Source organism: Heliangelus exortis, chromosome Z, assembly GCF_036169615.1.
Source record: "Heliangelus exortis chromosome Z, bHelExo1.hap1, whole genome shotgun sequence".
NCBI lineage: Eukaryota > Metazoa > Chordata > Aves > Apodiformes > Trochilidae > Heliangelus > Heliangelus exortis.
The window spans coordinates 54,743,039-54,760,935 of NC_092454.1; the positions used below are offsets into that span (position 1 = coordinate 54,743,039).

The window sequence follows — 17,897 nt, forward strand, 5'->3', positions numbered from 1 at the left end:
GACTGTGGCTGGGTCATGGCAGGAGGCACCAGAGGCCCAGTGCTGAACTTCAGTCAGTGCCTGTGGCTAGGAATGAGGGATGAAGGCTCCAGGAAAGGCTTTTAGGGCTCTATTAGGGCTCATGGATGCCTTCATGTCCTTGATATTCTTAATAGAGTGGGTTCAGAACCTTGGTATTTAACACCAAGAGAAAGCGTGTATCCTTGCACTGGATTGTATCTCTCCATTCCTTCTGGGGGGTGCCAGGGCCAGACTTAATGAGGAAGATCTTTGTGGAGAGTACTAAAGCCAAAAAAGGTTGTGATCTCCAATGGGTGTCTGCATGGTTTCAAACACAAAGCTTTGGGCTCCCATTCTCCTGCTGGTTTATTGTGCTGGCAAATGCTGTACAAGGACAGATACAGCCACAAATGCTTCATTTATCATAGAATATCGGATTGGAAGGGACTTCAAGGGTCATCTGTTCCAACCTTTCTTGGTAAAGCTCAGCCTGCACAAGATGGCTGAGCATCCTGCCAGGCTGCATCTTAGAAGTGTCCAAAGTTGGGAATCCATAATCCAGTTAAGTAGAAAGGGTGCTCTCATTGCAGGCTCTTCTCCCCGAGGTACACACAGAGCTGCTCCAGCTCCAGCTTCACCAGGTGCAGCACTCTATGCGACCAGATGGAGCTTACTTCATCTATGCATTTCATCTCTGTATGAAATGAACGTTCTGAGAAGATTTGCAGCAGTCATCAGGAGACAGGATAGCTGAAGGGAAGCTTCACACCTCTGGGTCACTGGATCACAACAAGCCTTCTCCAGTCGAGGTGGGATGGAAACCTGTTTTCCAGCTGACCAATGAACATGTAGCTGCAGGGAATTATCTACCACACCATACATAGAATGGCTTCTGAAGGTCAAGGTTGTACAAACACAGTGTCAAAACAAGGGCAGGAAACCTGCACTGCTCTTCTCCTCTGGGGGTTTGTTCTCAGGGTACATGTAGGATTTTATTCTCCTGCTGGAAAGAGGAGTTTTATCTTTCAGACGTACTAATTCCTTGTTTGGGTTGCTTTTGCTTGAGATTCTTCACATATTACCCCCAAAAGGATTTTTGTCTCTTTGGTACAAGTTTTATAACATCCAAACCCACTTTCCTGGTACAAGTGACAACAACATCTGTGGCTCTCAATCCTTGCCAGGCTACTTCATAATAGCAAGCTGTTCATACCATCCAAAACAAAAATACTTTTTGTTTGACAAAATTTCCCGAACAACCGGTTTTGGTTGGTGGTTTGTGGGGTTTTTTTGTCTGTTTGTGTTTTCTGTTTGTTTGTTTGCTTGTTTTTAAATATCAAATTACTTACAGTCAACGCAATTCACAGCAAAGGTGCCTGGTTGTGGAAATGAGAAAATAAACTATGGCACTCTTGAGAGGTGGGGGCTGTGAGCTGGGAAGCTGGGGGCAGCCAGGAGGCAGGGGCAAGCAGGGGGTAGGCAGGGGAGAGCAGGGGATAGGCAGGAAACCGCAGGCAGGGTCCGGGTCCGGGCCGTGCCGGGTCTGGTCCGGGTCCGAGCAGGGCAGGGCAGGGGCGGTGCCGCGCCCTCACCAATGGGCTGCGGGCGGGGGCAGGGCGGGCACTGCCGACGGCCATGCTGGGGTTTCCCTTCGGTTCCGTCGCGTTGCTGCCGCTGCGGGCCGGGGTCCGGGCAGCTGCCATGTCCACCCTGCTGGTTAACCAGCCGCGCTACGCCTGGCTGAAGGAGCTGGGCCTGCAGGAGGAGAACCCGGGCGTCTACAATGGGCGCTGGGGTGGCGGCGGCCAGGTGCGGGCGGCTTGCGGGGGGGAGCGGACCCGCGGGAGCCGGGGCCTGGGTGGGGGGCGGGGGGACGGAGGGACCCTGGGGCTCGGCGGGGCGCTGGGCCCCGCGCCCTCTCCGCTGGGGAAGGGTCGGGCGCGGCCCCGCCGCTCATCGCCTCATCCTGCCTCAGGTGGTGACGACCCTCTGCCCCGCCAACAACGAGCCCATCGCCCGTGTCCGGCAGGTGAGTGCCCGGGCGGGGGAACTGGGGAGAGGGGAGGGGCGGCCGCGGGACGGGGCGCTACCCCGGCGGGGTGGGAGGATGGCGGCGGGGCCCGGGGGTGCGGGGCAGCGGGCGGATGGAAAGGAACCTGGGGCTCCTCAGGTGTGAGAAACTGGCTGGGTCGTGGGGTTTTTTTGTTTTTGATTTTGTTTTGGTTTTTTTTTTTCTCCTCCCTGCACTGGGAAGTGGTGATGGGAAGAGCGAAAGCGTCATCTTCCCGTTCTCGTTCGTTTCCAGAGGGAGTTGCAAAGCAGGGCTGGATAGTGAGTGGATGGCGGCTGCTGAGCCGAGCTGGGTGGCGGGAGAGGGAGGGAAGTGAGCGAGGGAGAGCAACGTGGCGTAGTCCCGATGAATTTGGGAGAGTTGGTAGCTTGAGAATAGTTCTGTGGGGCTAACCTTCTGCTTTCCGATGTGAGCATCCGTATATAGCTTTCAATGCCCAGTGGGGCTGGAGTGGGACAGACCTCATGGCCTCATTCATTTAGTGTTGTTAATAGTAGTACTCAAAATAAAATATATGAATGTATGATGAGTGCTTCCCTTATCACTATTTTTATGGAGAATCCTTTGTCATATGAAGGAAAATTTCTGCTCACGTGTTTTTTTGTTTAGACAGCATATATGCTTTTCCTCGGCAGTAGCTTCAAGCAGTTCAACAAGCCACCTTGGGACCAAATGATGGGCAGGATATAAACTTAGTGTGAAAGTGGTACTCTGCAACACAGTACTATTCACTGGAGATGTCTTGAGTTGGATGCTGAAGCTTTTCTATAGCATTTGTTTTGGGGGTTTGATATTTCTAACTTTCTCTTTGACATGCTTCTTTATTTAGGCCAGTTTAGAGGATTATGAAGAAACTGTAAAGAAGGCTAAAGAGGCATGGAAGGTCTGGGCTGATGTAAGTTAAGAGTTACTTTTTGAAGCTCCTGCAGCAGGTAAAGGCTATTAAATTGCCCTGTCAGGTGGAGGTGTAAAAAGATGTTCATATTGTGTGTGTCACATTAAAGCAAAAAGCTTCCAGCAGGACCTCAGGAAACAGACAGCTTGTGCATATCACCATTGAAGTACAAGGATGAGGATATTGGCTCTTGGAAAATGTTTAGTTTTGAAAACCCTGGGAAATTTACCCAAGCTTTTGCCAGTAAGCCGTGACCAACGGGTCTGCTGAGCTACAGAAACTTTGTAGCCACCAAATGATCCACCTGCATATGTGTTAACTTTGTGTTGCCCCATGCTTTCTCTTGTGAGAACTCTTGCAGAATTTTTGGATACTCAGCCTGCAGTGATCTTTTTCTCACCGGGTGAGGAAGACTCCTGCTTTTGAAAGGGTTATTTTTTGTTCACCAGCTATGCTGCTATTTCACAAAACAGTGATGTTATTCCAAAACTTTGGCATTAGGTGGCTGTGTTAGACTGTTTTTTCCATAGCAAGCTATAGTTCTCTGTGTTCCTGTACAAGCTGTGCCAAATCACTGTCCATTTTCTTGCCATCATGCAAGGTTTTGTTTTTATACTTACCTGCTATTTCTTTGATGTAAACTGAAACCTGAATTTCATAAAGTTTTGGGTGTTCTGCATTTTATATACCAGTAGTAGTGTAGGTGTATAGTGTAGAACAAACACAACAGTTTCCCCAGCTTCCTCAGGATATGTTAGTACATGTTCCTTTGTTATAATTTGTGAATGTAATGTTGGTGAGTGCACGCCAGCTCCTAATGTGCTTGAAAATAATCTAAAAGCAGTCTCATGGATAAAAAATAATTAAGAAATCAAAACTTGCTCTAAAACCTTATCTCCAAGTTGTTTGTTCCTAGTGTGGGATTTTATTATTATTTTTTTAAGAGTCCCTGTGAGACAGAAAGCAGTTTCTTAGCTTCTTGTAAAGCAGTGTGGATGATAAAAATTGATGACTAGCAGTGCCATGGGAAAATAAGGGAAAAGCTCAGCAATCACTGATTTTGTGCTGCAGGGGTGGAAAAGTACCAGTATGTATGCAGGGGAAGTCACAGATGCTCAATGTCACATAAGTTCTTCTGTTTTCTTTTGGTTTCATTAGATCCCTGCACCGAAGCGTGGAGAAATAGTGCGACAGATTGGTGATGCCCTGAGACAAAAAATCAAAGCTCTGGGAAGCCTGGTAAGGTGTTTGTAATAAGCAGCTTAGCTTTAAGAGGGACATGGGGAAGTGGAAGACTGTGTGTAAAAACTGTTTTTCTTTTTTGTAGCATACCTCTCTGCAATACTGAATTTAGTAAATGTTAAAATGCTGTTAGATATGGTAACTTGTCTATAAAAATTTAAGCTTAGAAAAAGGAAAAGAAAAAAAAGCTACATTCTACACTTGAAAATGATAATATGTAACAGGAGAAGAACAAAGTGTAGTTTGTTCTGAGCCTGTACTCTGGCCAAGAGGTGTATTAGAACTGCTGCCTTGCTGTTGTCTCACTTGCCTGTCAGGTAGGGCACTCTGATTCTGAAAAGTGTCTTGGAAAGGAGCTTCCTCTAAAACAGAGCTTTAACCTTTAGCTCTTTCTGGTTGATCTGCAGGATTTTGAGAACTGACACATGGAATTACAAGGCTTAAGAAGGTGAGATGGTCTTAATAGGACCTTCTTGCTGTGCTGTGTGGGACACACTGGTTGAGGGTTGCTCCTTTAAAACACTTGCTAGTTGCTAGGGAAAAAAAGAAGACAAGTAGGCAGGTTCCTGCTTTGCTTTTCCAGGGCTTGCCTGTATGTTCAGGAACAGCTGTGTGTGAGTAACTCTGTGTGTTGTTGAGCCTTTATTGTTAACCTACAGAACTCTGCTGTTTCTTTTGATGTTGTCTTCTCAGCAGTTTCTGTTGTGAAATTAGAGTGTTAACATGCTTTTGTATTCAAAGGTGGTAAAGCTTACCTGGTGAGTGTGGACAGACAAGAAGTTTGCTATGTTTCTTGGAAAAAACTCCTTATTACCAGAGCATTTTTCTAGTTTCCCAAACAGATTATTAATCTATTTAGCTCTTGTAGGATAGAATGAACCTGCACAGCAGCTATCCTGGTGTTAGGACTGTTTCTGACTTCAGGATATGTTAAAGGGAATGGTATATCAACTCACCTTTTCATGTGCCATTGAAAATGTCCAGCCTTGTCAAGTGTCCAGATGTGTCTCCACTGCACTAAGGAACACTCTGTATAAGAAACAGTCTGTGTTTCTTAGTCTGATTATGTCTGATGCCCCTCCAGTTCTGGTCACAGATGAAGGCTGTTCCTTCTATCTTGAGATGACCACAGCATCATATAAACTCATTCAACCACCTTAGTTTAAACTTTTGAATGGCAAATAAAATCTTGTGTCACTCCTTCAAACCTGAAGCAGCTTTTTTAAAGTCCAGTCATTAATGAAAGGCACACACAGGTAATAGACTATTACCAAGTTAGGGAATTTTCTCACATGTGGAGAAAAATGTCTTCAAATACCAACTTACTCTCCTTGTTAATCTATGTATCTGCTGTGGATGTCTTAACATCTTCCAACAGAGGAACATAGCTTAGGACTGACCAGTGGAAATACTAAAAATGTATAGCCCTTTTCAGCAGTTTATGAAATTGGAGTCTCTCTAGGCTTTGAGATGAAATAAAATTAGTAGCTAGCTTTTGAAAAGCATGTTACTGTTTTGTGTTGCTGGAGCAGAGTCATCCCATGTTCCAATTTATTCTGTTCCTGGTCCACCAAATGTGCAAATGTCCTGATGAAAATACAGGGTTTCATTGATCTAAATCCATGAGCCATATTATGGTTGGATTTTTCTTTCAGTAATTGTTTTAAATTTATTTTGTTCTTCAATTTCCTCCTCTGATTTCCTGCTGTTATATGGAAATGTGACTCCTCTCTAGTTGATTGTTGGTTTTGTCTTTACACTGAATAATTCAGGAAGAGATGGGTCTCTTCTAATTAAAAAATGTTTATTAAGTCTTGCTTGGTGTAGAGAGATGCCTGTCATAAATGGGAGATGAAATGCCTTGCTAATGGAAGGGAGTTTTTTAAAAAGGAATTTTTTTTTTGCTCTTAATTTTTTCAGGTCTCTTTGGAAATGGGGAAGATTTTTGTTGAGGGTGTTGGGGAAGTGCAGGAGTATGTTGATGTCTGTGACTATGCTGTTGGTTTGTCCCGAATGATTGGTGGACCTATTTTGCCCTCAGAAAGTAAGTATGTGTGTGTGTGTGTGTGTATGTTGTGTTTAGTTTTGTGTTGCTTTACTTTTTTGCACAAAGGAAGAGGTGAAGTTGTGTCTTAAATATACAGTGGTGTAGTGCAGCAAAATCTGCCATACTTTATTTAGGACTGTGGTCTCTGGAAATAGATGTGCTGGTGGGCAGTAGTGGCACCTTACGAAGCATTTAGCCTGTGGCATAGAGCAAGAGGCAACAGATTTTCTCTCCTCTCTTTGAAGCATTAGTTTATCTTTGATTTCTTTGTTAATGAAGGTGCTAGAAGGAACTCATCAGGGTGCTTAGAAATTAGAGAGCTTTTTTTCAGTTAATGATAATCAAACAATTGCCGGGTTGTTAACTGAATAGTAAAAATGGTAAAAACTTGCTCCACTCAGCTGCAGGGGAGGTATACAGCCCTGTCCCACAAACTCTGCTGGACAGAAGAGTGGCACTAAAGCCCTTGCTCACGTGATCTCTTTAAAAAAAAAATAAAATTAGAAGGATGCTAATTGCATCACATTGTGTGTTTGGTTTCAGGACCTGGCCATGCCCTCATAGAGCAGTGGAATCCTGTTGGCTTGGTAGGAATCATCACAGCCTTCAACTTCCCTGTGGCGGTTTACGGGTGGAACAGTGCAATTGCAATGATCTGTGGAAATGCTTGCCTCTGGTAAGATACAGATCTCCAACATGATAACAGTATTTTAAAATTAAAAGCAGTTATCTCAGGAATGGAATGATTATGAAATGGCTGGCCTTTCTGTATATTTGATTTGATTATATGTAGGCTTAATTTCTGTCAATTTTGAGGTTCACTTGCAGTCAAAGAGCTTTGTTTTATTTTGTGGTAAACTTTTATCTGTTATTTAGAATCAGACCTACCCAGGACTTAGTCACATTGCCTGCTAATAAAGAACAGGTTGAGGTCTTGAAGCAGTGGTGGCAAGCAGCATTTTCAGAATTGGTACAGCTCAAATTGAGAATCTAAATGAGTAGCTTTACTTCCTGCTTTGCTTTCATCTACCTGCCTCACTCAAATGTGTGGCATAGCTCTTGTTCTCATGGATTCCGGAAGAAGCTCTGAATGCTTAGCTGTGGAAAGAAATACTTGAATTCCTGTCTTAACATGCACCCGAAAGCCAGCCTAACCAACAGATGCTGTATTTACATACCTTAAAAATTGCATATTTTAATTATTTTTTATTCTCAAAGAACTGTAAAGAAAATGATGTGCTTTATTGTTTTTGGTTGTTGTTCTTTTTAGGAAGGGTGCTCCTACAACATCCCTTGTTAGTGTTGCTGTTACAAAGTGAGTCCTGTTTTCTCAGCCTTCTGTTTTGCTTTTAAAGAAATTATTTGCTGCTTGAGGTAGTGCTTAGTGGTCTGAACTGTTTTCTCCTAGGGGTGTGCTTCTGCTGAAGTAGTCTATGCTTTCTTGTCAAAGATGAGCTGCTCGTGAAGTTCAGCTTCTCTCAGTCACACGGTTGTGTTTCAGAATCCCTTTTGTGTGGGAGTCTCAGCCTAATATCAGCACCCAGTTTCTTAGCAAATTCTTTTGCCTGGCTGTGTAAAACTCCATCCTGAAGATGCCTTTGCACAATTGTTATTATCCAAACTTAGTAACACCTTAGCATGTATTTCAAGGTTTCAAAACTTATCCTTGGTAAAAAGAAGGTCTCCAAAGAGTAAATGTCATAGTGATACTTAATTCCAGGCTTATAGTTACTTTACTTACTATATTAGCATTTTTAAATACTTACCTGTTATGTGATATGAACAACATTTATTTTTCAAATGCTGAATATAACTAGACCTCTTTAACTAATTAGTAAGTTTAGTATTAGTATTAAGCCTTAGTATTAAATCCTGAGAATTGTGACCCCAAACTTTTAGAGGTGTTTTATGCAGCTCCATGAAGTTACCTGAATGGCTGTTTCAAATGGTGAAAGAGGGTATGGCCAAGGTTTTTACACACTGATCTAATAATGCTTGCCAGTGCCAGTTGTGTGGAAGCATAATGAATATATTTTAGAGTCTTACTTCTATGTGAGCTGTGACTGTAACACTGAACTAAGTCCTTGATGGGAGAAGTGTATTATTCATTGTGCAAACTGCATGTCAATTGACTGCAAGACTGCTGCTTCTTAAAAATTTGTACCTTTTTCATGGGTGTGGTCAGATGCTAGTAATAAATTATTGCCTATTATATGCACCTGTCAGAAATCTCAGGATTTTTTTCATCTCTGGTACTAGGATAATTGCCCAAGTCTTGGAGAATAACAAAGTGCCTGGAGCAATCTGTTCCTTGGTTTGTGGTGGAGCAGACATTGGGTAGGTAACATTTATTGTGATTTGTGTGTTGAGGAACATTCTTTGAGGTGCTTCTTGTAAGGTTATTCTGATCTTCAGGAGCTCCCAGCATGTACCTGTTGTCATAATTTTATTCAACCAGTCTGAAACTCTGGCCGTGCTGGAAATGTAGTATGTGTTTCTATTTGTGGCTGTGAGATCAGCTGCTAACAAACATGTTCACAGGTATTTAATGAAGAGACATGACTAAGTTCATATTATACTTTGCATATGCTTACACCAAAAAATACATCAAGTGTTAAATCATGTTCTTAAGAGATTTCTGTTTCTGGCTCATTGTCTTTTTGCTTGTGGAAGAGAATACTTCCTCATTATCTATGCTCACACAGGACTCCACACTTGGGTAGAGATGCATACCTGTGCTTGGAAGCTGTACCAATCAAATTTTTTGTTTGATTATAGCAACATGCAAATTCTCAGTATAAATGTGTATTTATATGTATCTTTTGAGTGTTTCAAGAGAAGGCAAAACAGATGGTAAACATTAAAAAAAGTAATTGGTTTTGGTGTTGTTTTTTTGGGTTTGTTTGTTATTTTTTGGTTTTTTTGTTTTTTTGTTTTGTTTTTTGTTGTTTTTTTTTTTTAGAACAGTTGGAGCTGAGCTCTCTATGTACTTTAGATTCAATTTCAAAATTAGTACAGGTGATGCCGTTATAGTCTGAAAAGGGGGAGGAGAACAACTTCGTTCCTTTTATTTCGGACTAAGCGGTACTTTTCCTGCCATCTGCTGAGTCACTTACGTGAAGTTTTCAAGGATTTAAAGAGATCTTACTGGTTGAAGCTGGAAGGTAAATGCAGCTTTTCCAGCTGTCTGCCCTGCAGCTATCTGGACATGGTGTTATGTCTCCTGTTGTGTAGGACAGCAATGGCAAGAGATGAAAGAATGGACCTCTTGTCCTTCACTGGCAGCACGAAAGTGGGCAAGCAGGTAGCACTCATGGTTCAGGAGAGGTTTGGTGAGTATGTGAGTTCTTTACTTCATTTCTTTCCATGTCTGGGAGAGGCAGGGGAGTCCCATAGGATTTTAAAATACCAGCTTGTTTCACTCACCTCTTACATTACCTTTTTTTTAACCTGGTGAAATAGGGTGTTGCAACTGCTTAGGACTAGACACTATTTTTCAATTAGCTCTTTCACAGGTCAGCTTTTTTCCAGTGTATCCACAAATCCATGGTTCTACAGTTAACTCTGTGGGGGGTGCCATGAATGCCATGGAAACTGTCAAGATGAACAGCCTGGGCTTATAGTCTTTTGACAGCTTGTTCACAGAGAAGTTCCCTCTTGCTTTTTCCTCCTCATAAATACAGGAGAAAAGTTAAGATTTTTGGGGTGTTGTTTTTGTTCCAAATACTTAAAATGTACAGGCATGAGTGTGTGCATAATGGCTGGACTCTAATCTTTTTTTTTTTTTTTTAAACAAACCCACTGTGAACAGGATTTTCTAATTTTTTACATTTGAAGTTCATAGGTGCTTAAAAAAATGTAGAACATATAGCAAATATTCATCCAGAAGGAGAGGAGGATTCCTTCTCTCAAATTTGGGATAAAACACTTGCTAGAGAAATTGATAAACCTGGTTAAATTTTATGTATGCATTTTGATTTTCATAGTACCTCCTGCTCTTCTTTTTCTGCCTCATACTATTTATGCTGCAACTTCTGATTTTCATATTTTCCTTACCAATGCTATTTTTGCATATTTAAAAAAATTTATTCCTGCCATAACTAATCTCCAGGTGTCTCTCTTCACAATATGAGACAGATGTACTGTCTATGGTGTAATTTTCTGCTTTGGCTAGAGTGATTAGTTGACTATGATACCTAAAACTTGTCCATCCAGAAAATTGTGTTTAATGGAACTTGGCCCAGTTAGAGGTTAGCTTACTGAATGATGTTCAGTGAATATGCATGTGAATGACATAAATTGTTTTGTGTGTTTTTGTTAGGTCGAAGCCTGCTGGAACTTGGAGGAAACAACGCCATTATTGGTAATATGCAATGTAGAAATGTAGTCCTGTAGATGATATTTGGATGTCAGTGTGTGGATGTTTGTAGTGAGTTGACTCCTTTTCTTCTTTTCTTCTTTTTTCTTCCCCTCCCCTCCCCTCCCACTGGGGTTTTAGAAAATACATAGTAGAATGTTTGATTTTTTCTGTCTTCAGTGTTGAAGAGGTGTAGTGTTTGAAACACAAAAAGAAAGTTCAAGCTCTTATATATGTCACTGTCAAAGTGAAGAGAGGAATAGGAAAAGCCAGAAGCTTCCTTCAGTAATGGGGTTTGGACAGTGCTAAATACATATATTTTATTATAGTTCTGATCTTGTGAACACCATGCTTTTAGCATTTGACAGTTTAAGCACATATATATAAAGTTTAAGGCACATGGTGCTTGAAAGCAAAGCATGCAGGTATTTATTTCAGTAGCACTTTTTACAGTTTTAAGTAGCTTAGGGTATGATAAAGTTGCCAGGTAAACATAACATAAATACACTGAAGCTGAGCAATGTGGCAGGAAGAAAACAGAAGCTAGAAAAATACTTATATTGTTCTCCCATTGTGTTGTAGCCTTCTGTTTTCTTTTTTCGTATTATGAGTAAATGTAATTGACTGTCTCTAGTATTAAGCACTTTTGAAAACTACACTTGAGGAGGTATTTTTTTGCTGTGCTGCTTTGCAATCAGTAGCACAAACTTGCTTTATACTTAGAAAATTGTTTCTTTTTTCATATGAAAGTCCTTCTTTTTTCAGGGGTTGGCTTTGAATGATGGCAGAAACATTGTTTGGCTTGACTTGGTGCTAAATTTAATAGTTATTTTGGATAATTGGAGCATTTTGTGGGACTGTGTAAGCTGAGCAATGTTTTTTCAGACCAAGTCTGAAAAATATCCAATAGTGTGTGTCTAATTCCAGGTATCTGAATAATAGCAGTTTTGAGATGTTTATGTGTATCTTGTAGTGTTACCCTAGTGCAACTGTTCCTAATGCTTCTTGAATAATTTGTTAATTTATTATATTGTTCAGTGTCTTAAGTTGGGCAAAGTACCTGTTCACTTCAATAACATGCTGATGTTTTCATTTTTAAGTGTTTGAAGATGCAGATCTGAGCCTAGTCATCCCATCTGCTCTATTTGCTGCTGTGGGAACAGCAGGTCAGAGGTGCACAACAGCTAGAAGGCTGGTGAGTAAATGTGTATTGTCTGGTTTGGGTAGTTCTGAATTTTTAATTAATTCCAAATAAGCTCGGAAAATGCCTAACAATTCCTAGTATTCTGGAGAACAGGAAATAATCTTTGAAACACATTTTATTTTGTCAAAAATCAGTATGGTGGAAAAAAAAAGACTGTAGTTTGTCATTCTACTATACGTCTAGCTCTAAATAATTTCTTTGTGTTTCTCAATGTACCTGATGCTAAAACTCAAGCGAATAAAGCTTACAGTATTTTCTGTATTTCTCTGTTTTCATTGTCAGACCTTCTTTGCTTGTGCCTGCTACAAGTTTTTTGCAGGGTTTAGCTTTGAATGAAGCAAGGGTGTGGGTGTTGCTTTCTTTATCATCTATCATTTTCAACAATTTTAATGTGTTATAGTTTCAGCCTTTGTCTGCATAGTCTTTTCAGAGCTGGTGTGTTCAACTTCATCAAAATTTATGCAGGTTAATTTTGGGTGTATAGGAAGGGCAATGATTGCTTAAATTATAGCAATAAAAGTCACTTCAGTATTTGTCTTAAAACACTAAAACGGGGAGTTTACAAAGCACATTGATACCATTTATCTGAGATGGGGTAAAATTAAAGGTGGGGTTTTTGTTTCTTTGCTTCTTTTAAATCATCATGATGAAGATTTAAAATCTTCATTTTACGGGGTTTACGCTGTTTCAAGGCCTTGCTTGTGTGCTTATGAGATCTGCTGAGTATGAGCAACACTATCTCCACTCTTCATTCAGCCCTCTCTGAAGTGCAGTTGTACTTTGGGGATAGTTTCATAGGCTGAGCTGTCTGACAACTTCTTATCACATTTTGTTTAGTTCCTCCATGAAAACATCCATGATGAAGTGGTGGCAAAGCTTTCTAAGGCCTATGCCCAGGTCCGCATTGGTGATCCATGGGATTGTAAGTAGCTATTTCCAACTCCTGGGTTTTGGAGACAAGTTTCCAATTGTTTTATCCTGTTTAAATTCCAAAGAGATTATCATTATTATAGAATGGGCTGGGTTGGAAGGTACTTCAAAGATCACCTGGTTCCAACACTCATACATGTGTTAAAGGTCAAAGCTACTTTTGAGCAGTTGCTAATTTGAGCAGTTTACCAAGGAGCAGAGATAACTGGTTTCGTTTAGAATACAAACTCTGAAAGGGAGATGAAGAATCCTGCTAATTCTGCTCATCTTGGACAGATTAAATAATTACTTCAAAATGTATTGTCCCTAGTGACTAGCAATAGGAAAAGAGGACATAGGTTCAAGTTGTGTGAGGGGCAGTTCAGTTTGGATATTAGGAAAAATTTCTTCAGTGAAGGCAGGTTGCCCAGGGAGGTGGTGCAGTTGCTTTCCCTGGGAGTGTTAAAAGAAAACGGGTAGATGTGGCACTTTAGAAAATGGTTTAGGGGTTACGATGGTGTAGGATGGATGGTTGTACTCAATGATCTTGAAGGTTCTTTCCAACCATGATGATTCTCTGATTCTATGCCACTGAAAGATCATTTGCAAGCTATAGTTTTGCTGAAAGTATGTCTTTGGATCTTTTATTTTTAGCTGACACTCTATATGGGCCTCTTCATACCAAAGAAGCAGTGAAAATGTTCCTTGATGCAGTGGAACAAGCAAAACAACAGGGTGGCTCCGTGGTCTATGGTGGAAAGGTGACTTACATTCTCCCTGCTGAATTTAGTGCTCTAGGAAAAGAAAAATAATGTAGTGTCTTAGGCCAAGACTGTACCAAGTTTGTCCTGTTAGCCATTACTGGATGTGAAGTTAGTCTGAGAATATTTGAATTGCAATTTCTTCTTCAGCATAGAAATGGGTCTACCTGGAAGCTACCTTCTCCTCCAAGATACAGCTAAGAGCTTTTGGCTGTTCCTTGCATTACTCTTGAGTTGCAAGTGATGGTGAAAATAGAAATAGCAATGTAAATGGTGAATATGAAACACATAACGGACGAATTTCTGGTTTGTCCTTGGATTTCTAGTATAAAACTTCAAGAAATGCTGGTTTCAAGAGAGATTGTAGCACATATTCATCATATGGCATGTTTAATTCTCATAGACAATGTTTTGGTAGTCATTGTCTGCCACTGGCACCTTCTTTGTTTATAATACCTTTAAAGTTCCAATAGCTTAATAAAAAGCTTACAAGTGGGAGAAAGTGTTTTTTTCAGCTGCTAGACTATGAAATTTGATCAGCTGCTTAGTAGATGGAACTTACGCGTCTGTATTTTTATTACTTAAATGAGTAAAATTTAAGTTTTCTACTAAGATGACCTGACCTATTTCTCATTGATAGGCACAACTGTAGGAATCAGAGCTTAAAGGATTCCCTTCCTACACTAGTAGTAAGCAGATTTGAACTCACTCTTTTCTTCTGTGTTTTAAAGGTTATAAATCGCCCTGGAAACTATGTTGAACCAACCATTGTGACTGACCTTCCTCATAATGCACCCATTGTCCACACTGAGACATTTGCCCCCATACTGTATGTGCTGAAATTTAAGGTAAAATTACCTTAATGGGAAGTTTATTCAGTTGTCAGGGATGCTGACAGAAGAATGAGGAGAGACACTTCAGATGTGTATCATATTTCTGTAGTTGTCTCAGCACTTGAAGAAGTGGTGGGATGCACTGTGGAACTGTGATAGTTTATCTCACTGTGCATTTACATTTATGCATTTTCTATGATGGACACAGGAGTTAAGATGAGGGTCTGCACAGTAATAGATTTTTGTTCCCTGTGTATTTGCCTAGTGGCATTCATTATATTTGTATTATATTATCATTATATATATATTTTTTTTTTGAGCAGTATTTCTCTGTAACTTCTTTGCTTTGAATGGTCATGGCTTAACCATTGTCACATTCTTCTTTTAGGAGGAAGAAGAGGTTTTTGCCTGGAATAATGAAGTAAAGCAAGGTCTTTCCAGCAGTATCTTTACAAAGGATTTGGGAAGAATTTTTCGCTGGCTTGGGTATGATTTAAACTATTTTTCTAATTTCCTGAAGCATGAGATCAGCCTTTTGTGTATTTTGTAAACCTATGCACGTTGCTAGTTGTGCATTTTATAGCTCTCATTTTAAGAAAGGAGCCTTTCTTGGTCCTGAGGAGTAATTGTGTCTTATCTTCATCTGTAGGCCAAAGGGATCTGACTGTGGCATTGTGAATGTCAACATCCCAACTAGTGGGGCTGAGATTGGAGGTGCTTTTGGTATGTTATCTATGAATTTTCCTGTATCTTTAGAATGATTAAATCCTCTAGCATCAGGTCTGGAGACTATATTTTCTTCAGGCTTCATTTTTTTTTTAAACTTGGGGGGCCTTTTTTTTTCGTAATGACTCATCAGGAGAATAAGTAATGCATTGCAGTTGTAAAACTAGTATAATTTAGGACTCTTCATCTTATTTTTCAAGGTTTTAATAAATCCATTTAAATTACTAGATCTGAAGAAATCAGTGAAGTCAATTTTGAATTATACTGCTTTAGTATAAAGTTGATGAGAGGTAGTTGGATTTCAGCTTTTACAAGTATCTGTATTTGGTTTTTAAATACTCCATATCTATTTCCCCCTACTCCAATATTATTCCCCCTGCCTCCCTCCCCACCAAGGCATGTAATTCAGAAGTATGTTCTAAATATGTTTAGAGATGTTGCTGAAAGGAAAAATGTTTAAAATAATTTTAATTAAAACAGGCTTGAGTGTGTTTGTGTGTGTTTGCATGTGTATGTAAAAATTACAGCATAGAGGATTTTTGCAAGAAAGTCTTTAAATGCATTTTGGGCTTTATTTCTCTCTTTTTGTATATTTTGAAGAAAGTGGGGGGATGGAAGAAGAAATACTGACCTTGCCATTTAAGCAGTACAAGAACCATGGCTTTTTTCTTGTACTATCTCTACATTAAAACAAAGTATATTTAAAACAAGGTCCTCTGGTGCCAGCATGATGAGACTTTTAATTCAAGCAGATGCTTTTTGGATCAAGCATGAGGAGAGAGATAGCTGTGTGAGTTGTATGGGATGATATTCTGGTAATTATTATAGCTATAGAGCAAAGGCAAAGAAATAGTTTCTTCCATGAGCTTTTTATAGAATGCCTTGCATCCTGGCATTAGTCCACATTTCCATGCTCTAGAGAAACTTCAAGTTCTCCTTTATAATCTTTTTCCTACAGGTGGCGAAAAGCACACTGGTGGGGGAAGAGAATCTGGAAGTGATTCATGGAAACTGTATATGAGACGGTCTACGTGGTAAGATAGTCTCTTAATATGCCAAATATTTGTGAATTCGAGATAAACTTGTGAAAGTTCAAGGTGTATAAATCCTTGCCTACAAGAGGTTGTCATCACTAAATGTGAGATAACCATGTGTGAGTGTAATTGTTGTTTCACCACGCAAGAATTTATATCTGTGTTTCTAGTGGAAGATGATTTGAAAGGTTTAGAGATGGATCTTTCTTTACTCAGTGTTCCTCAAATGGAAGAAATTTTTTTTCTCCCTCTTGCCTGTTTTTAAACTCAGATAAAAATGAAATTACTGAAACTTGTCTGGAAATACTTGAAGGGGCAACAATAGTGGGAGGGTCACCATTGCCAGTGGTTGGTGACCTAGCCACCTGCTAGGTTTCTATCCATGAACCCCCTGCCAAGCTGTAGTGGTTGACCATTCCCACTCTCTGATGGCCTCTCTAGCCTTTACCTGTGCTAACTTTGGTTTCTCTCTAAAGGCTTTTGAATGCAAGGAATCCCATCCTCATTTTTCTGTATTGGATGGTGCCCTAATAAGAAATTTTGCAGTGAATGATACTTCACTTTCTCTTTGAGCTATCAGTGAACAGTTAATGGGGAATGTTGGCCAATGTTGGGGAACTGAAAACCATAGTGAAGTCAATTAATAACTTCAGACAGACAAACTGCTGACAAAAGACTTCAGTATATGTGTGACAGGTCAGAAGTCTTTTACATAGGAAATGTACTCCATAATCTGTGATCAAGTCTGGTCTCTGAATAACTTGTTTCTTTTCCAGCACAATCAACTACAGCAAGGATTTACCTTTGGCTCAAGGAATCAAGTTTCAGTAACATTCTTACGAATTCCTGTGCCAGGAACTCTCCTAGCATTTCAGAACCAAGTACCTTCTAAACCTTATGGGGATAGAAATTAATTGTGTAAACTTACCTACGACAAGGATACTAATTCTATTAAAAAAATCAGCTACTCTAAAATTGCTTTACTTTCAATGTATGAAGTTACTACTTCAGTCTTCAGATCAGAAATATGTTGTCTTTGGGAGGAAGGAAAGTATCCAACATGGATTCAGTCAGCCTGGATAATCACCTGTTGCCTTATCCCTGTATCTCAGCATCCATGCTGCCTGTATCTCTGGCCTCCCTACATTCACTGGTATCCAGCTAGTAAGTCTACACTTCAAACCATGTGCTCTGTTTCCTACAGATAACCTGGTGCTATGAGGGATGGGCAATATCGAGTTAATTTTCAATACGTAAATAAAGCTACATTTATGAGAACCTTGGGCTTCTAGGTTTTTCTTTGTTGTTTTGGAGCAGGAAAATCAAGCTGACTGTCCATTTTCACACACTGGGCTGCTGGGAGAAGGATCACTGAGCTCAAAAGGACTACTTTAGTTTTCCTGCCTGTCCTTCAGGAAGGACACTTTCATTGGTGTGTTGGGAGATATGGGGTGAGACCAGTGGCTGCTCTAGCCTCTTGGAACCTCCTGTTAAAGCTGAAAGGAGTCACAGCCAATTCAGGTTGTCACAGCCCTTGTGACACCCAAGACAGCTGAAGAAAAAGAGAGCCACCCAGGATGCAATACTTTTCCAGTAGGAATTTTCCAGGGAAAGACAAGTTCTGTTTCACTGTAGACAGGGGGTTCTTCTGGCCATGGAAGACTGCAGCCACCAACAGCTGATTTAGGAGCCTTGCTCATATTCCAAGATGAGAAAAGGCATGGTGCCACTAGGCTCATTATAGCTTTCCACAGAGCAACTTGTGAGGGTTTTAATGTACTGTTTCTGGAGGAGATTTCTTTCCCTCTCAATCTTATG

The 17,897-nt window shown here is 40.4% G+C and overlaps 1 protein-coding gene across 1 annotated transcript; it reads left to right on the forward strand.

The window, feature by feature from the left end:
* The first annotated feature begins 1,602 nt into the window (after positions 1-1,602).
* ALDH7A1 (aldehyde dehydrogenase 7 family member A1) lies at positions 1,603-17,357 on the forward strand. Its single transcript, XM_071730475.1, has 18 exons — positions 1,603-1,809; positions 1,976-2,029; positions 2,901-2,966; positions 4,125-4,205; positions 6,129-6,252; positions 6,799-6,931; positions 7,526-7,570; positions 8,515-8,592; positions 9,490-9,587; positions 10,577-10,618; positions 11,713-11,807; positions 12,654-12,738; positions 13,380-13,486; positions 14,218-14,334; positions 14,708-14,805; positions 14,969-15,042; positions 16,004-16,079; positions 16,856-17,357. The coding sequence occupies exons 1-18, from the start codon at positions 1,636-1,638 to the stop codon at positions 16,908-16,910; spliced, it is 1,602 nt and encodes a 533-aa protein (XP_071586576.1). The 5' UTR covers positions 1,603-1,635; the 3' UTR covers positions 16,911-17,357.
* The last annotated feature ends 540 nt before the right edge of the window (positions 17,358-17,897 follow it).